Genomic DNA, 20,314 nt, shown 5'->3' on the forward strand with positions numbered 1-20,314 from the left:
GTTTGCCGCACTGATGCTTACATGAGCAAGTACTAGCATCTTGATGAATAAATTAATAGGTTGTATTAATAAATGAATAGTGTCTTAGTCGAATCTTTTTAGTACCACAGGCTTCAACACAGGCTGTGTGTCAGCTTGGTGATCCAATGTCTGTGTAAGTTAAGTGCAATTAAGCTACAATATGACAAGCCTTTTTACTAAATATTGGATTTTTCTTTTCTGTGTTGGTAGGATGAATAGGATGTAGGTTTCATTTTCCAAATTCTTGCTGTATAAACGTCTGCCTTCGTTTATTGTAAATACTTTTGGGTAAACAAAAGTAAACTTTCAACAATGCTGAAAGGTTACAAAAAAAACATAGGCTTGCCACAGCAGGTTGATTATTCATTCATTCATTCATATATTTTATTTATTTAAAAACTCAGAAAACACATTGAGGGAGAACCCTCATTTTCAATGCTGCTGAGGTACAGACAAATAATAAATGCAGACACAACTAAAATCAAATAGCAATAAAAGCAGAATACATGGCTATATCATTAAAAACAATTTTGAGGCTGAACATTAACAGTAATGAGGTTCCTGGGACATGCACCAGATTGTTGACTCATAGGTCATCTATAAGTGACATCATGGGGATGTTGAAAATGTCTGTGTCTGGTCCGAGTCCAATAGAAAAGCTAGCAATGTTACATGTGAAACCAAACAGATAGGGACTGGGACCCGAGGACGTCAGTCTCTGACGCACCAGTCATTTCCAGTCACAAAAGTTGCGGGATGGCAAGGTTGGTTTCTGTGAGGAGCACCTGAATGGAGGATTGTGTATGCTTGGCAGATAGCATCCAAAGTCTAGCTTTGTGTGGGTGGAGACCATCTGAGCCACAAAGTTCCCCCCATTCCCAGAAGACATTAAAATTATCGATAAAATCCACACCGAGAGCATCACAAGCAGAGGACAGCCAGGTGTTCATACTAATCAGGCTGCTGAAACGCCCCATTCCACGGCCATATGTATCTACTTCAAGGTGGGATTTTATTATGTCTGGAACTTTGTCTGCAGTTTCAAGCACTTTGGTGCTGGGGAAACAGAGAGCATGAGCCTTTCTGACTCTAATGTTTCTGATAATCGACTCTCCGATTATTAGCGTTGTCTGAGGCTGGGGACATTGTGGTTAGCAGCATCCTGGTGATCTGCAGCAGCATCTTGGTGATCTTCAGCAGCTGGGTGAATCACCGCTGGCTGCTCTCTCCGACTCCGTGAGGGAGCTCCACCAGTGAAGCTGAACCCGGCACCGTGTTTGGCGTGCACGGCACCAGCCTGTGGCCCAGGGCAGTGACGAGCAGTAGACAGAGCTACAACCCTCCTCGATGGATGGCCTGAGAGTAGTCCAGCATCAGGTGCGGAGGTGATGGAGAAGAACCTGTCACTGGCACATGGCGCCAAAGCGCAGCTGGCATCTGCCTGGATGCAGGGGACTGACAGGCCAGTGGGGGGAAATCCTGCAAATCCAGGATGTCGAATTTGTTTTCGAGCTAGATCTCCTGAGGGTGTTGAAAGCAGTAAGATGGCTTGCCACCATGTTTACCAACATCAACGACAGACCAATCTTCAACAGATTCATGATGGGGAGTAGAACTGTCTGGGGCTTTGGGTCTAGCTCCCAGGAGGATCCAGGGATCTTTAGGCTGGTTAGGGGCAGCCTCTGGATCTCCAGTGGTGATGGAACAGGACCATGGAATAGTGGTGTTGTTATCAGGTACCGGAGCTGAACAGTTAGAGAAGCAGGTGGGACCAGTCCTGTCCTGGACATCATAGCCAGAGAAGGCCATGACAGAAAGTTGTTTAACCTGAGCAGTAGCAACGGTCGAGATCTCTAGGACAAGCTTTACTTCCTGTCTGAGTTCAGCACCCAGACAAGAGAACAACAAGAGATGTTGTTCTTCAGCTTTGATAAGATAAGCTGGCAAGACTCACACATAGCCATAACGTTAGTAGATAACAGTTCTTTAAAAGACTTAAAATCCACATCCAATGACTAAATTTCTTCATCTGGTTAAAAGATATAGCTAAAAATGACCAAATTGAGTGTATCGTAAAAATGTGGTTAAAATTGTGATAAAAAATAGATAAAACGTCAATAACAGAGCTTCTGGCAGGTACACAGAGACACCACCAGATGCGCAGATTAATAAGAAATAGCTAAGTAATCAATATAAAAATGTTAGACAAAAATATTTTCCATGTCTCATGTAGCACATGAAAGCAATCTAAATTACTTGGCTGTCTCCCTCCACTCCCTTCACCATTTTTAACTCAAACTGAAAATTGTTAACTGTTGAATGCTTTGACTGAAAATACACAAAAGGAGAAGAGGCTGTGGGCAGACTTTAACTTGGCATTTAAATAGCAATCACTCCATAAGCTGTGATGCCATGCTATTCTGTTAGAGGAGCATTTTAGACTATTAAAGCCACAGCCTTGGGGTCATGAAAACTACTGTGCATATAAAGAACTGGGTGGAGTTTCACTACAAACACAGGAAACACAAATGTTGCAGAGGGGAAGGCTTTTACACAAAATAAGTGCTCACATCTGTGTATGCAAGAGAGCATATGTAAGAGAAAACTATAAAACAGAAAGAGAAGAAGAAGGGGATGTAATGGAAAAGAATACAGTAGTAATTGTGAAAATGTGAGCTTGTACATGAGCTGCAACGGCAACCTCATATGTCATTGTTAACTAAAGTTTACACAGCACCCATCATCAGCATCAATGTAACGTAATGAAAGGAGAGGATAGGAGAGGAGAGGAGAGGAGAGGAAAGGAGAGGAGAGGAGAGGAGAGGAGAGGAGAGGAGAGGAGAGGAGAGGAGAGGAGAGGAGAGATACAAAATGTGCAGAGCAAGAAAGACGAGATGACAGGAAGGGGAAAGAGGGGAGAGAAGTTGAGAGGGAGAGAGGAGAGAGGTAGCAAGAATTGAGCAGGTCTGCAGAGAAGAGATAAGAGTACTTCAAGTGTCACTACAAGACTGGTACATTGATCTGAGAGAGAGAGTGAGGCAGAGAGGTGGAGAGAGAGTGTTTCATTACTGTGAACACAGTGTTTTGAATATAATTTCAAATGCTGCACTATTATTATGTTATAAATAAAACAAACATTGTAGCTACCTGCCACATAAAGAAACAATTTGTTAATCCAGTATGCCAAAGCCTTCCGAAAGTTCAGATCAGGACCACATATTGCTTTAGACTTTTCATATTTTTCTGCTTATTCTACATTTTGAGGTGTCTGGAAGTCAGGAGCTCTCATGTCTAGCCTTTAGTCTACAGTGCTTCATAAAGTTTAGTAAGTGTTTTGCCATAATTACTTTGTTCACTGCAGTTCAATAAACATCTGTCATCAGTATCAGTGTATTTTGTTTTTAAATTTGTTGTTGGTATCACTGTTAATTAAGCACACCAAAGCACCGCTTCAAAACGAAAATTAGTTCACTTATTAAATCTAATTAATTGCTGGCAGTTGTATAAAATTTGCATATTTCAAACATAACACAGATTGAAGACAGCATAAATAGCTTCACTTTAAAATAGCATTCAATTAATCTTTATTAAGGTAAACAATATTTCAACACAACTGGCAAACATTTTTAGTTCACCATAAACTGTTCAAAAAGTAAAACTCTTGCCAAGTCAGTGATGAGGCAGACTTCTTCTATTTGCAACTTGGTTTGAGTCTTTCCTAAATTAAAAGTAAAATATGCCTATATTTGGACTGGTTAGGACAATATAGTATAAGCTTATAATTGGGTGTTTCAGAAATTGCACAAGGACGATTACAGAAATTAAATCCCCATTCTGTGTGTGTATGTGTGTGTATGTGTGCGTGTGTGTGTGTTGCATGTGTGGCAAGCGGTAGGGCCGGGTATTAGATTATTAAATGTGTCAATTTTTTTGCAATGTTGGGAACATACGGTCCTGGATTATTTTACTCTCTACCTGGGCATCTACTTTATACAGTATGTGTGTGTGACACTCTATCTGTGTGTGTGTGTGTGTGTGTGTGTGTGTGTGTGTGTGTGTGTGTGTGTGTGTGTGTGCGCGCGCATATGTCTCCAGCTGCTTGGATCAGCAGAGCTTTACATCCACAGGGAACCATTAGCAAGATAATAATGAGACCATGGAGGAGCTCACACACACACACACACACACCCCTCATGTGTATATGTGTGTTAGAGAAAGGGACAGAGAAAAAAGAGAGAGAGAGAGAGAAACAAACTTGCTCCCGTCGTAGACATAAACATCATGAGCAAATCCTTTTTCTGATTTGTTTTATCCGTCTTATGAGTCATTAAACTGGGGTTTGTCATGAGGGAAATATAGTGAGTGTCAGGATGTCTGAAAAAATGTGCAATTTAGAAGTTAAAGCACTTATGTCTAATGTACTTTTGTGTGACGTCTGATACTTTCTGAATTGTACAAATGCAGAAATACGTTGTTTTTTTTCCTGCCACTGATTTATTTGATTACTCAAATTCCATTATGATTAATTCATTGAAGGATCATTCTTCTGTTTTAAAAAGTATATAGCAGTTTTCATTTATTTATTTATTTATTTAGTTTTGTCCTTACCTACAAGGTGGCTATCGATTTCAGTTTTCAATATGTGATGAAAATCACCATGTAAAGACCGAGACCTGATAAGTGCTTGTAATCCATCACGGTGGACAACATGCTTGGTTTTACCATATTTTTGTTAAAGTTATGGGATTGCTGTGTATTATTGAAAGTGCAGACTTGTGGTTTCTTATAGTCTATTCAATTCTGGATGTAGTTCCCATTCATCAAACTACCCAGATTTATTAAGCTCAGACGCTAACAAATCTCTTACCAAATCTTTTATCTCTCCTAACCTTTTTTATTACCAAGAGAAATGGAAAGCATATAGGTACCAGCCTTTTCATTTTCAGGCAGCAGTTGCCATAGTTGGTTGAAATGACAGACATCACTGGCAGCAGGTAAGATAATCTGCAGTTAATTAATGTTAATTCCATATAACTGCTGCAGCCAGTGTCTATGTTCAATCAAAGATCAGTTGTGAGTGAAAAGACACATCACTCTGTAACATCACTATATGACCATGAGTGGAATTTGTTTCTGTAGTTCAACAGGGACCAACTGAGTAGAGACTCTCCTCTAGAGAAATCACCTAACTCATCATCTCACGTGAGATTAAGAATATCCCAGTAAAATGTACATTTCAATCTAGTCACCTTAATAGACAGTATTTGGAGTAAGTTGCTCATGAAGTATAGTAGGCTGTAGCTGTTAATTGAATGTGTCAGATACATTTAACTAACATTATGCTGCTCGTTTCATTTTCAGGTTGTAGGCAAAGGCTGTGAGCATTAATTTGGCTGCCACTAAAAACTATAGTGTTTCTGCCTTCTCAGCTATCAAAGGCTGATTAGACATCTTGAGTTATTTTAGCCTTTAGTTACTTGCAAATGTTGAAAAGGGATTTCAAAAGGGATTTGAAAGGATTCAGATTCGATAAGTGGTTTTGATACTGGAATTGAATTTGATAAAATGCTATCAAACCCCATCCCAAGTGGTCTTACAGTTTTATATTGCCAGTTGGCGTCCATACACTGATGGGATATTCCAATACCCTAGACCTGACACTTGACTGTCAAACAACATCACATTCAGCTCTTACATAGGCATAAAAAGGCAAATATTTAATTGGTGAAGAGGATAAGGTAAATGTAGCAGCTTCTCAGGCAACTTCAGGTAGTAGAAAGGTCTTCTGTTGGATTTAAACAAATAAATGAATATACTTTTTGAAGTGCTTTGTTGTACTAATTATCTTGTCATTTTTTAATGTTTCATAAATATATATAAAGAAGTTTGATTTCAGTTCTTCTATATCTGTTGGAGTAATCTATAACCACAAATTATTTATCATCACAGACTAATCTTGTCTTGTTTTGTTTCATAAATGATTAGCTGAAGTGATAGGAATGAGGAGCAGATGCTTCACAAATAAAGCAGTTTAATTAGTAATGGTGTCAACACCTTTGTTATAAAAGTACAGATTTCCAACACTAATGAATATCAGCTAGATAGCTCTTTGACATTAAGCTACTGATCTTCTTGACTGTATAGGCATACTACTACTTTAACCCTTGCTCTTCCAACTGCAATCATTGATTCCTAATGCTTATTGGATAAGGTCATTATAAAAAATTTGCTGTTTATTCTTCAAATTTCCTGAAAATATAAACTGTTGGAGAAATGTGATATCTGTGGTTGATATATAGAAGTTCTTTTGACAATTTCAAAAGTTTCAAAACTCTTTGATTCTAAAAATGTCAAGGATATATAGAGATGAATAGAGTTGTTAGCTCATTTACACACATAAACAAACACTAGTGAATACACAAATGCACATGCACAAAGACACACAATTATATGCAGATATAAATCACATATCACACATCACATAAACATACAGCTAGTCTGAGTGTCTGTGCAGCATGTTTGACAGCTCGGCTTGAATCTTCTACACTGCAAGGGGGAGTGTGTGTGTGTGTGTGTGTGTGTGTGTGTGTGTGTGTGTGTCAGGATGGAGGAAACTACCAGTGCAAACACTATAATCTGTCAAAGCTAAGTTGAACTATAGTTCATACTACTTGACACACACACGCACACACACACACACACACACAAAGAAATATACAGTATGTCATATTGGCATCATTGTCCCTCTCTCCTACTTACTTTGTGTGGGTATCTGATGCATGAAATAACATTGAAATAACACATAACTGAGAAAATACAGCAGAAAGAAAAAGCTTAACTGTCTACAGCCTTAACTATTGTGGTTTTTAGTGTTTTCTGGAATAGATTTTCTCTTTTAAAAAAATAGAAATCTCAATACAAGGTCCAACTTACTTTACTTGCAACTACTTTAACTACATCCCCTGGCCTTCCTAGGTGGATGGAGTTGCTCAGTGTATAATATATATATATATATATATATATATATATTCACTTTTTACCAGTTTCTAAACAAAGCGTTAAATCCTCATTAGATTCCTACCCAAACATTTAAAAGAAGTGCCTTAGTAGTACATGGTTGACCTTTTATCTGTTAGTATTTTATCCACTATGTCACTGGATGATAAGAGCTAATTTCCATGGTAAAGTAACAGTTCGCACATTGTCTCAACTCCCATCCTACTGCTACCTGGCAGGTAACATGAAGAAAAGCGACATGAGAAGAGAGGGCAGCTGGAGAAAGCAAAGACGATAAAGAGGCAAAGAAAGAGGAAGAAAAGAATAAAAGAATGCTGCCTGGAAACTAATGCAGTTGTGACAATAAAAATACTACCTTAACGATCTAACGATTTCACCTAGCAACCATTCTAGTCGGCCTAGTGCAAAACACACACATGCACACACAGAGTCACAACTACATATGGAAGGCCTCTTGGTCAGTATATCAATTTGAGAGTGTTGTAAAGCTGAAGAGTTTTCTTCAACCTACATCTGCTTTGGCGTCCTCTGATTTGGCTTTCGGGATCTGAAGATGATGTGAATAACATAAAATTAATTTCTGCCCTGAATCCTGCTGCAAAATGACTCACTAACCTTTATAAGTGGTTATTTGTTGCTACTTTAGACCAGTGACTGCACAAACATTTACAGTGTCTTCATATAGGTCAAGCCAGGAAGAAAGGAACAAAAATTGGTCCTTACAAATAATAAGTGTGTTTACTTGGTCATTGTTTCACACTTATGATGAAACACTTATGATCTGTGATCTACACTCAGAACATGTGAACTCACAAATGCACATATGTGTGCACAGTTTTTAATAACACAATAACACAATAACTCCATTGGAAAAAGAAGTTACCTTATTTGACTCCCTAATTAGCATACTAGTTGTATCCATAGCAACAAGTGTTACCAGATTCTCAACCAATTATTCATTTGATGTTTTCTTTCTTTCTTTCTTTCTTTCTTTCCATGTTATTTTGACCTTTCTTAAGCTAGAATGAAAAGAAACAATCAAATAAGCGTTTTTATGTCGTCCTTCCTGTCAGACTTCTTTCCAGTTAAGTTTTAAGTATGTACTGTATGTCTGACATGATTATAGTCATGGCTGTAATACAGAATCTGAAGAACAATGAATCCTGCTGTAAACAGACAAGACATTGACATTCTTAACATTGAACATATAATGAATTAAGTGCACTCTGTTCTTATATGGCAGAAGTTTTTGAGACATTGCTGGTTAAGAACAAAGTAAATATTTATCCAGCACAAAGTATACATATTAATCTGCAACTAGATGACAACGTGTACCCAACTGTGTGTGCGCACGTGTGTGTGTGTGTGTGTGTGTAGATGAAGTTGAAGTTGGACAGGGCCTTGAATCGTACAGCTTCAGGACAAAAGATAAAATTTTTCCTTTTAATTTGAAACATTCTCAACTAGCACACATGTCTGTTTGCATCCACTCGCACCTTTTCATTGACTTGTATGCAGTCACACTACCTCTAGAATCAGCCTCATGTTCTGCCTGAACAAACTCTAAGGGTTACGTAAGGGCACAGGCTTTTGTTTGGGCCAAAGTATGACTGCAGTGTTCTTGCTCACAAGAAGGAAAATTTGCCTGATCAGACTGCAGCAGAATTAGTACTATGAGCTCAACCAATAATATGCACACCCCTGTGAACACACAAAAACATGCACCCAAGCAGCAGCAGCAGCAGCAGCGGCAGCGGCAGCAGCAGCAGCAGCAGCCTCAATCTTGTTATGCTGACTACACACACACAAACAACCACACACACTCATTTCATTTCCGTTTCTCAGCCAGTCTAATTTCGAGTTTTGTCAGAGCACATTATTACTTTTTCAATTCCAACAATAACCCCCTACTCCCTCTACTTTAAGCTCTTCCCCCTCCTCTCCTCCCCCCGTCACTTTCACTCCCATTTGTGTTGTCCATTTCCCTCTCTCTCTTTTTCTCTCTCTCTCTCTCTCCCTCTCTTTCTCCTCCAAATGGTCTTATTGTGACTTAACGACATTGTACAGAAATCAATTTGTGTTCACGTTATACTCATAGTTATTCACAGCATATTAGTGCACATACACAAACTTGCATAAGTTCAAACGCAGTTATTCTTAAATTCTCTCGTCCTTGCACCAGCAAACAGAGATGCACACTCTAGTATTCACAGATACTCTGTCTCTGTTTGTCTTTCTCTTGCTCACTCAGACCACCCCCATCCCACAACACACATTCACCCGATTCATGAATATTCATAAGCGTATTCTGTATCTGTGAGATCATGATAAAAAATTTTCTCAGGGCCAACGTTGCGCATGTGTGTGTACATTTGTGTGAATATGGACGCATTGAATGCTAAGGGATATTTCTGTCTTGTAAATAATTCTGCACCATCTTAGCACACATACTGACACTCATACATAAACTCACAAACACACAGAGACTCTCTCCGTCACACTTATATACCTCACATGCTTTTCCTACTGCATTAGTGTGATGTAATGTAGCTGTGTAGTATGGTTTTCCATTATATTTTGCTCATGGTACTATATAAGACAGTTTGGGTACAATAAAAGTGTGCTGAAACAGCATCCTTCGGATACTAGCCCAATTTCAAAGGGTGTTTGTCAGACTGGTTCTGCTGTTGCTACAGTTATACATGTCAAGTGAACTGTAGTTTATTTGTTTATCTCCAAATTCCAAGTCTTGTGTATTAAAAAACAACCAATCCAACAAATCTTCCTTCCTCTAGTTGCTCATCTAGTTGCTACGTTAGAGGACTATGGTGGCCACCTGTCACAGCAAATAATTGATCATTTTTGTGGGGTTTGAGAACTTCTCAAGGACCCAACAGCAAGACTGCTAAACTTAGAAAAAAGTAGGTAAAGTAACTGCATTCTCAATAAGAAAGGGGGAGGTCAAGTCTAAGGAGAATGCAAGGATTATAATATTAATAATCAACATTGCTCTTGCACTAAATTTTTACCCACCACTTATGCCCACATCCAAAATTAATGGTATTAAGTATTACCAGTATTAGCAGGTGAGTAGTTGTCCCTTAATCTGTGTTATTAATTTGGGATTGTATACATCAAAGGTTATCTACATAATCTATAAAAACAAAAACATGGCATATGGTGTACAAAAAGAAAAAATATTAGCAGTGGGACTTAAGAGAGATAAGAGAGCTCCGCTCATATCAAACTGAATCCCAAAATTACTATGTCTTTCTAAACCACTTAAACCATCATTAGGGGACTTGCATTGCATTATAAGATGGTAGTCGTTTTAGGCCTGTTAGAAAACAATCTAATTTGCAATGTGATTGCTCAGTGGTGGCAAAGATATTCAAACATGGAAAATAACAATTACACTATATATATGAAATGAACAGTAAAAGTGACACCTGTTCAATGCAGTGTTGTCCAACACCATATGACAAATACTTTGTAAAACCCTTAGTAATTATTTCAGACCATGGCGAAGGCTCAGAGTGAAAGGCAGGGGATTATGTAACCATAACCAAGAGAGAAAGACTAGCCGAATTTAATCTCCAGTCCCACTGGACTGCATATTTGTGAGAGCGAAATCCAAACTGAGACAACATTCTGTTTCCACAAGTAAGTCAAGTGGATTGAACTAGGGATGTTCTTGGTGTAAACATCCACAACAACACATCCTCATTCCAACAGAATAGGTCTATTTCCAATGATTCCCAAAATAACATGTATGAGTGTTTTCATTGTCGTTATTAGTAATTTTTGATAGGGACCAGAAGAACGACCCATAGGACCATTTTATAATATAATGATGTTTTATGGTGTGACAACACTGTGGTTAAGGTCTGGTTAGGTTTAGGCACAAAAACCACTTGGTTAGGACTAGGAAAAACTTATGGTTCGGACACCTGAGCCGCGGCGACTCAGTGAAAAGCACTGGTGGAATACACTCCTCCTTGTGAGGTAAAACACACCTGAGCCACGGTTGGACGCAGGAGGCCAACAGTGGTCTCCAGCAGCAAAGGCCACATTTCACCTTTTTGCCATCCACCCTTGCCCACCTCTACCTGCCTCCTCTTAATAAGGAAGTCACCTTATATTGATGTCATCTGAACTGCGTCATTTCCCCAGGTCATAATTACAAAGGCCGCTAGATGGCGTAAACGTAACTATAAGTCGTTTTTGCCGGCCTGAATTTCAGACCTATACTGTCGTGTTTCTTGTGAGGACGGGCTGTCTACAAACCACCCTTTCTTGTACTGCTGAATGTAGGAGCAAAATGTGGTCTGTTGATTTCACCTCCAACATGCTTTGGTCATGAAGGTGAAAGATGAATGTGAAGACAAAAGTTGAAAGGAGTAGCGTCTTAGCATTCTGAGTGAGTGAGTTTTCTATTCTTCTCTATTCTATTCATGATGGACACATGATCATTTAAGCACAGTGTGCATTGTGGATAATTGCTAATATTTACATTTATGTAACAGTAAGAGAAAAGGGACAAGATTACACACACACACAAACAGAAAAAGAGAGAAAAAAAGAAAAAGAGAGAGCGAGGACACATTTCTGGTGATATTGCTAAAAGCATTGCATTTCAAGTCATTTGATTGCATAGCTGAATAATTGATAAAAAGCTATGGTATGAATGCCTCTAGGTGTCACCACACACACACACACAAGCAGAAACACTCAAGTATACAACTCTCTGGGTGTATGTGTGTGTGTTTGTGTGTGGTTGTATGCTTTTTTGCGTGATGTGTGTTCAAGGGGAGGAGGTGTGAATAGTTGTGTATGTGTGTTTCTCCGAGTTGCAGTGAACGTATTAGTAGCTTAGCTCCTCTTAGCCTTACTGACAGAGTGACAGAGACATTGCTAATCCAGCACTGACAAGTTGCCATTTCTCCCGCTTCCCTCTCTCCCCCTCCTCCCTTTCATCCTTCCCTAGACCCAAATTACAGTTCACTGCACAGTGAAATATGTTGTGCAACAATTCAGCACATTGTTGTATGTATTAAACTGGTTTTGGATGACACTGTGGTGCATGTGCAGGCAGGGCGAATTTGAAAAAAGACACAAGTATTATACACGCTTGTAGGATCCCATCCTAACTGAGTATCCTCAGATTCAAAGTGAAGAAAATTTACATGTCTATTTTGCATTTTTGTTTCCTCTTGTGATGTTGGAAATACAAACTCTGTTATTTATTCTTTTACTTGGCAGTGTCTGTTGTCGACATGGTGTAAAATGATTGGACATAAAAATTACATAACTAGTGACGAGGATCAGTGACTCACCGGATGTAGACTATGGGTATAAGCCTGCCATTGGCTGCCAATTTCAGACGGCACTCTCCTCCCCTTGTGCTATCTGCTGTTACTGTTTTCAAAATCCCTGTCGCTACATGAAACAACCCCCGAGCTAGCAACCTACACGGTAAAAATGGCAAGTTATGTTTGTCTTTTTTATCAGTAAAATTCGTATAACATGGTCAACATACATCTTTTACTGTTTTGTGTGGCGTTTTCTTTTGCGGGGATTTAGCCATTTTAATGCCATCTTAAACAAGTCCCCCCCCCCCCCCGACACTATTTTGTAAGGACACGGTTGCTGCATCAAGGGCTTAGCGCTGCCCAAGACGATTGTTATTGCTTCAAAGAAATACAAACAAGCCAGAGCATGTTTTCCCCTTATAGCAGAATGATGGTAGGTGCAGCCAGACCTTTCTCCAACACTGGCACAGTGCTGTGGAGACAGGTCTGGCTATGAGAGACTAGGATCAATATAACCCTGTTGGCATCTGACTGTAAACTCTAATGCGGCATACTACATAATATGAAGCAAAATCCGCTGGACTTGCATTTTCAGCCCTCATCAAAGATGCACTATCAGTTCCACTGAGCAGAGAAATCAGTTCTAGTAAACTTCTGAGAATGACCAAAATGTCATATGAGTCATCGGAGGTCACACAGCAGCCTTTTGAGCCATTAGCATCAAATGATTAGAGGTGTGAATAGGTCAAACTGCCAAGATGAGATGATAATCCTTATGATAATGACTCCTCTCCATGGTAGTTAGCTGGCATGTTTCGTACCACCCAAGGTAAAGATGTTATAACAGTGCAGCATATCACAGCGATATAAATTAGCAGTCCTCAGCTCTGGTTAATAAGAATATGTCCTTTTTAAACCATCTTTCTACTCAATCGTAGGTGAGCGTATACTAGTGTAGATTAAGGCCTAACTAAAGATTTTTGCTTTTTCATGCTGTGTTGTTTCCTATGAGGATGCTTAATCTCACCAATATACAAGTCTATACGTTAGTAACTGCACTTAATAGCACAGACAGGGTTATTATGTTTGTTTGTTATTATGTTGATAGTCATTTTTGTATTGACAGTTTTGAAAAATATTGAGATATTTTAGAGAAGTCTGGCTATATACCAGATGATTTCACTGTTTTCATCATCACTCCATTGAGATAAAAAGAGAACAAAATCAGATCATCAGGTCTGCTGATTTGGTTTGGTTCCCTGTCTTTTGGGGTGTTGGGTCCTGATTATTCCTACATAACTTGGGAGTGGGAGTGAATTGTTATAACTTCCGTCAGGTACAGGCTGACTATAGAGGGGAGCTAAGCCCTGTCTATACAAAGGATTCATGTACTACTTTGTTGTGTTCAAGCAAAGATCCAATAAGGGGCATATCTTGCCTGGATTGCATTCTGTTTGATCAGTTTGGGCTCCTGCTGTTGATGTTCCCCTATGGTCCTGTCCACTGTCACCATGAATATTGGCTTGAATGCTCCCAGTGTGAGTCCTTGAACGTTGCTGACAGTCTGCTAAATCACTGCTGCTAACAGTGAGTCTGAGTACAACTCCCTACAGCACTCCCAAGGTGCTATGGTGATCTACACCTTCTGTTTCCAATGATTGTAAGCAATTAATTGCCTTCTTACTTTGTAGCAGTTGGTGGTATCTCTCTTGTTTATCACCTTGCTTGTATCACTGAGGAATGTACATACCATGAACTGATAGTCTTCCAAGTTCAATACTGTGAATACACCCCCTCTCTCTCTTGAGAGGATGGTGATGTTTGGGTCCCTTCTGAGAAGTGTAAGTGTCTTCTCCTGTGTGTTCTTCTTCTGGATGGATGACTCTGTGTTGCTTATCAGATCTACCACTGGCATTCAACTGGAGCTGCAAAGTTCAATCTCTGAACTAAATTACTGTCCTTGCCTTGGCAAGTTCTGGTCATTGATGTTACTTGACAGTCATGAGAGTTACTTGAATAAAATGAAGGGAGGTATGAAGAGACACTGATTAAGCTGCTTTGATGAGCAGTAAAACATCTTCAATTCTTTTTTCATCTTTTTTAGATTTTATTGGACATCTTTCTGCCTGTAGGTTGGAAATGAAGCTTTATATTTTTTCAGTGAGTTTCAAGGTATGCCTGTATTCATGGCATATGCTCATGTATTCATTATTTGTATGCGGTAATTGTAATTTGCTTTTTTTTTTTTTCAATACGTAGTGTCAAGTAGGAAAGTAGCCCTGGGAAGACAAAAAGCCTTCAAGGGCATAGTCACCTATGAGCATAGTCATCAGGAGCCATGAAGTGGTCCTCTTTCACTTGTGGTTCCAATTTAATAAAAGTGACTTTAAACTTCATTTTTATTGTGCAAACACATGATCTTTATGTGCACACATATAGGCTGCTTGATTTGCATCCACCTACGCTATATGGGGAATGTCTCTTGGTATAAATATACAAAGTGAAACAGAGTTCTTCAGCATACATACTGTTGTGTGGCATAGCATACAGCACTATGTACACAGACCATCTACACCTACCCCAGAATCCAAAAATAGACAATAGCATACAGTACACTCCGCATATTTGCCTCTCTCCCACACACACTTTTTATTACACAGTCAGTTATGCAGCATTAGATACACACACTATATACACAAGCATTCTTGGATTGCCTGCCTCACTCTCTTTCACATACACATCCAAATGCATGCACAGTCTGTCTGTCTTTCCATCTCTCACACAGAAACACATATAAACATAAAGTATATGAGGGGTTCTTTTCCAAAATGCTGTATATTTTATTTTGAAAAGTCACTTAATCAGAGTCAGTATTTCTAAAATATGTGTAGAGGATAAGAATTTGGTCAAGTATCATGTGTTTCATCATTGTTTTCATTCTGGCAGAATTTTCTGTGAATTTTCATGTTAGAATTAAACCCTTCATATAAAGTCATGCACATACACATACAGTTTAGTCTTCCGTACCTCGACAAATCGGAGCAGGAAAGTCCCAGACGGCTGTGTTTCCAGCATTGGTGATGCAGGTGAGTGTGGCATGGCCGTCTAAGACATAACCAGGTACACAGCTGTACCGCACACGGTCTCCCACAGCGAAACGGCCACCGCCACTTAGCACTGCTTTGGGTGGGATGCCAGGGTTTCCACAAGATGTACTGTGGAGTTCTGCAGAGGAAGACATTAAGAGAGAGAAAGAAGGAAGGAGAGGGATTTAGGTTTTTTCAATTTCTTTTTCGAATTAATTTTACTAAAATGTTTAACGATGCATTACCCCTAACTAAGCCATCACTCAACCAAATAATATACCCAGCTCTTGGTCAGTGATGCGTCCAATCCAGAGACTGCTCTTACAGTCCCTGTCCACATGCTGTGTCTACCATTAAAAACACAGTTTCATGGTCAGAAAAGAGAGCCACCTGTGGTGATGCCATTAAAATATTACACACATTGTCACAGCCTGCTCTAAATTGTCACTCCAAGCACACATATAGCCAGGTTCTTGGGCCTATAGTTCTTTATAACACAAATTGGCAAGCATGATGACTGTAAAAGGACATTTTGACTGCACTCCCAGGCAAAGCAGACTAAACTCAGCCCTAGAGAGAGGGAGGGAGACAATGTGAGTGTTTTATAGTTAACACATTTTTCCCTCTAGGTACATTTACAATTTTGTGCCTGAGACATATGCACAAGTGTGCATATAAACATCTGTACACCGAAACACACATAAAAACACACACACACACACACACACACACACACAGCAGAGAGAGGAAGAGAGACAGGCAGAGGGAGAGAAGCGGTATTAGAAGCCATAAACCAGGAAGTAGATGGGAGAACAGGGACCAACTCTGGTCTTATTGTTTGAACTTGATTGATACAACTGTGAAACTGTTGAGACAGATAGGGGGTTAGGGAGGGGGGTGAAAGAGATATGGGGTGACGGGGAGGCAAAAGCAGAGAGAGAGACAGAAAGAGGGGGAGGTTTAGAAAACGAGAGACAGAGGACGCTCGCCAATCTCCAGCCCTATTATTTCAACATGACAGATAGAACCATGAAACTACTCAGACAGAGGGAGGGAGGGAAGGATGGAGAAAGGGAATGGGAAAGAAAGACAGAAATCAAAAGTGGTAGTGAGAAAGATTATGCTCAGTATGTTCCCACATGAAAGGTGGCAGATTTTCTTAAAATGTCATCAGAAAGTTTGAAAACCTCACTGCACTTAACTCCTCAAACTTCTGATATGTGTGCAATAATCTTCAAATGAAAAGCTAGAGTTTAGCTGCAGAGGAATCTTACCTATGCTTACGGCCAAAATGTGTAATTATGATTCACAAAGCAGACAGAGGATAGAGAAGATAGAGAAGATTTGATGTCAGCAAATGAAGCGATTGAGTGATTCTTAGATTGGTTGGCTGATTGATTCATTTATACAATGACTTTATTTTCACACCTTTTCAATTTCCCTCCCTCTCTCTACCATCTCTATCTCTGTACCTCAGAGAGGTGTAGCCACAGTGCTGCTGATTACTCAAAGGGTTATGTGCACATTTTGCATTTCTCAGTGATCACGCACTAACACAATTGTTCAGCTGCTTCAACCCTTACATACTGTTCAGGTCAAATTTGACCCATTTTGACATTTTAAAGCAGTAAAAACACCTTAAATAACATTCTTAAACCCTGAAACCCTGTGACTGTTCCTAAAGTGGCCCAGAATGTACAAAAATGGAAATATTTCAAAATTATTTATTTTTGTGCAGCTGGTACAAACATGTGTATATTTAGGGTGTTCCGGGTCAAATTTGACCCATATTTATTCAAAAGCATCCTTGTCACTATAAGGTAAAGAGTGGTTATTTGGAATCTTAAAACAGTGAAACTATAAATTGGCATGTCTGTGTATTCCTGTGATTGGGACAGTGGGGACAAAGCTCAAGGGGGATATTGACACTGTCACAAGAACTGCCTGTGTTTCCACCATATTGCTACATTTGCCAGAGTTCCCACCCAGGTAGACATTTGCACCTGCAAACAAGCCTATACAAAGTCACTAATAAAACCCATCAATACTCATGCAACCAACATAGTGGTTGTACAACATAGTCCTACCTGTAATGGAGGGCAGCTTTCATTGTGCTATAAAAAGTACCTGAGCCCCTATTTTACTGATTTGGTGGAGTGGAAGGAGTGAGGTGGATCTGTTATTCAAAGATGAAAAATGAGATAGTGAGTTGAAGAGAAAGTAAGAGGAGGAGGACAACATAAAGAAAATGGAGGAAAGGTCCTTTTGACTTCTCGCATGCAATGGCGACGCCACCTTCCCCACATACCAGCCACTGCAGCACAATAGTCTGAATCTTGCCCTTAATCAGTCTGCGGTCCCATAGTCAGTTGCCACAAGAGGACAAAAGAGAGGGAAAAGCAACGTTTGCACGACAAAAAAGGACCGTAAAAGTAATGTTTTTTCAGTAATGTTTTTTTTTGCAGTTTTGTTAGTTTGAAATTTTTAAACCATTTTGTTGTTTTGTTTATTGACTAATACACTCAGTGGAGCGTTGATTGTGTACAATTGACAGAAAAATAGGGCATGTGGTTTACAGGCAGCAATGATTGATGGTTTTAATAGTTATTATGAAACCTACCATAGAAGTATACCATAGAAATAATTATGGCTGTTTTGTGTTCATAATATAGTGTGATTGTGAATGTATTTTCTCTATAAAGGAAGGTTTCAAACCAAAAGAAATACTCTCTCTGCTCTCGCTCTCTGAACCCCCCAACCCCCACCCCATCCCATCCTCCTTATCTCCACGCAGACACTCAGTTACAGAGAAACACACACTTAGACACCACACTTGGACACACACACACACACACACACACACACTGGCACACAGGGTCATCCATCACAGTGGCGACCCGCTGTGCTGTATTGTGACTGGATGTCAGGTTGGCCTGGTGTTGCGACCTGTTGGCCTATTGATTTTGCCAGTCAGTGTGGCCCCACTCAGTGTCAGGATGTTTGTGGTTTAGAGTCCTATCAGACACACATTTACTCTTGCCAACACATACACACTCACAGAGACGCATACACATACAGGGACAGGGTCAGTGCTTTCAGAAACACACACACATACACAAACACTTTTTTAAATCAGTTTCTTCCATCACCTTCTCATTCTTTGCTCTATCATCTACCTTTTCCACAAAGTTTTACTCTCTCTTCTTATTTTTCAACCTTTTTATCTTTTTATTTCTTTTTATTTTATTTGATCTTTCCTTTCTTTTCTAAATATATTTCTGCTCCTTCTTTTATATCTTTCCTTCTCATATGCCGTGTTTTTTCTGTCTCTCCCCCCTCTTCTCTCAATGCCTCCTCCTGTCACACTCCACCCACCCCCAGCCCTCCTGTTCACATGCTCCCTCCTCCTCAACGAAAAACTTGGATGGCATGCCAACTTCTTCTCTTCTCCCTCTCTATCTCTCTCTTGTTCCATCCATACCACTACGGTCTATCACCCCTTCTGTCCATCCATTCATTCCTCCTTTCTTTCTGTCCCTGGTTTATTGTGAACATCACATAGTTTCATTACACTAGTTTATTCAGTAGCCAGCGGCTACACCACGCTCCTTTTCGTGGTTTATTGCTGCCTGCCCTCTCTTATTTATTCTCTCTTACCCTCACTCCTTCTTACTCTCTATTCATTCTCTTTATATATCTATCTATCTCTGCTTCTCTTTTCCTATCTCTACCTCTCCCAAGTTTACCATAACCATGATTTCAGTCTCAGTTGCTTCATTACAAGCTGCTGCTTTTATGGACCATCTGTAGAGCTATCTGCATGCTGCATCTGCATCACACGCACACACACAGGGGCAAACAAAGGCCTGCCTGCAGAGAAAACACCAGCATGCAACTACAGTAATCTTTCTACCACATACACACACACACACACACACACACACATAACCATTTACCTGGCTTTTATTTCTCCCTAGATAAGCAATTACAGCTCAGTCTAGGTACAGGGAACACGAGACGAAGAAGGAAGATGGGGAAAAAAAAGAAGCGAGAGAGAGCGCGAAATGCTTGAAAAAAAGAGAGAATGCTGCTATGCTTTCAGAGTTTTTAGTGAGACAGATGACACTCACCAAAAACTGCAGACTGGAGGATTGGAGAGGGGGAGTGAAGGACAGTAAAGACAGAGGGAGAGAGTGAGACAGAGAGGGAGACGAAAAAAGAGAGGCAGAGACAGAGAGGGATGATTCAACGAGTTTGGAGGTTTTACACCTCCGTCAGCAGTAACTTCTATAAAAGATGAACCAAGTTTTATACCAGAACAGAATAGATGCTGAAACGCTTGAAAGTAAAGCGTAGAATCTGTTACACGATACCGTGTTCTTGGATTTCCATTAACTATATCTGAAAAATGGTTTTCAGAAATTCTTTTCAAGACATTTTCTGTAAAATATGTAAGCTTTATAAGGAGTGTAACAGGCCAGACAAATGAGTCCTGAGGTCTGTAACAAACAGATATGTGTTGTAGGGCACCAAGATCTATAAAAGGTTTCACTGGCTGTCAACTTTCAAGTCAGTTGCCTGTCAGTTTGATTTATTCAGCACTTTGACCAACTCTTTTTATAGACTTGTGAAGAACTTGTGTCATAAAACATTTTAGTCAGTTAAGTTAATGAAATTTTATGGCATAAGTTGTACATCATTTTTTGTGGGTCGGGTGGCCTCCTTCTGACAATATCAGAAACAAAAGCAGAGCTGCAGTTTCACAATGACAGTTCACACTACAATACTACAAGAATGACATTTTTCTTTTCTATTTTTGTTTTCAAATGCTTTGAAGAACAGGTCCAGATGAGAGTTGTTGTTAATTTCCATTTTTGT

General features: G+C 39.6%; 1 protein-coding gene across 1 annotated transcript in view; it reads right to left on the reverse strand.

Moving 5' to 3' along the window:
* The window catches only part of LOC137198838 (CUB and sushi domain-containing protein 3-like), a 381,075-nt gene that overhangs the window by 210,505 nt on the left and 150,256 nt on the right, over positions 1-20,314 (reverse strand). Inside the window, exon 4 of the mRNA XM_067612808.1 lies at positions 15,378-15,575. Coding sequence (XP_067468909.1) covers positions 15,378-15,575 — 198 coding nt within the window. The remainder of the gene's footprint in view (positions 1-15,377; positions 15,576-20,314) is intronic.

Source organism: Thunnus thynnus, chromosome 15, assembly GCF_963924715.1.
Source record: "Thunnus thynnus chromosome 15, fThuThy2.1, whole genome shotgun sequence".
Lineage (NCBI taxonomy): Eukaryota > Metazoa > Chordata > Actinopteri > Scombriformes > Scombridae > Thunnus > Thunnus thynnus.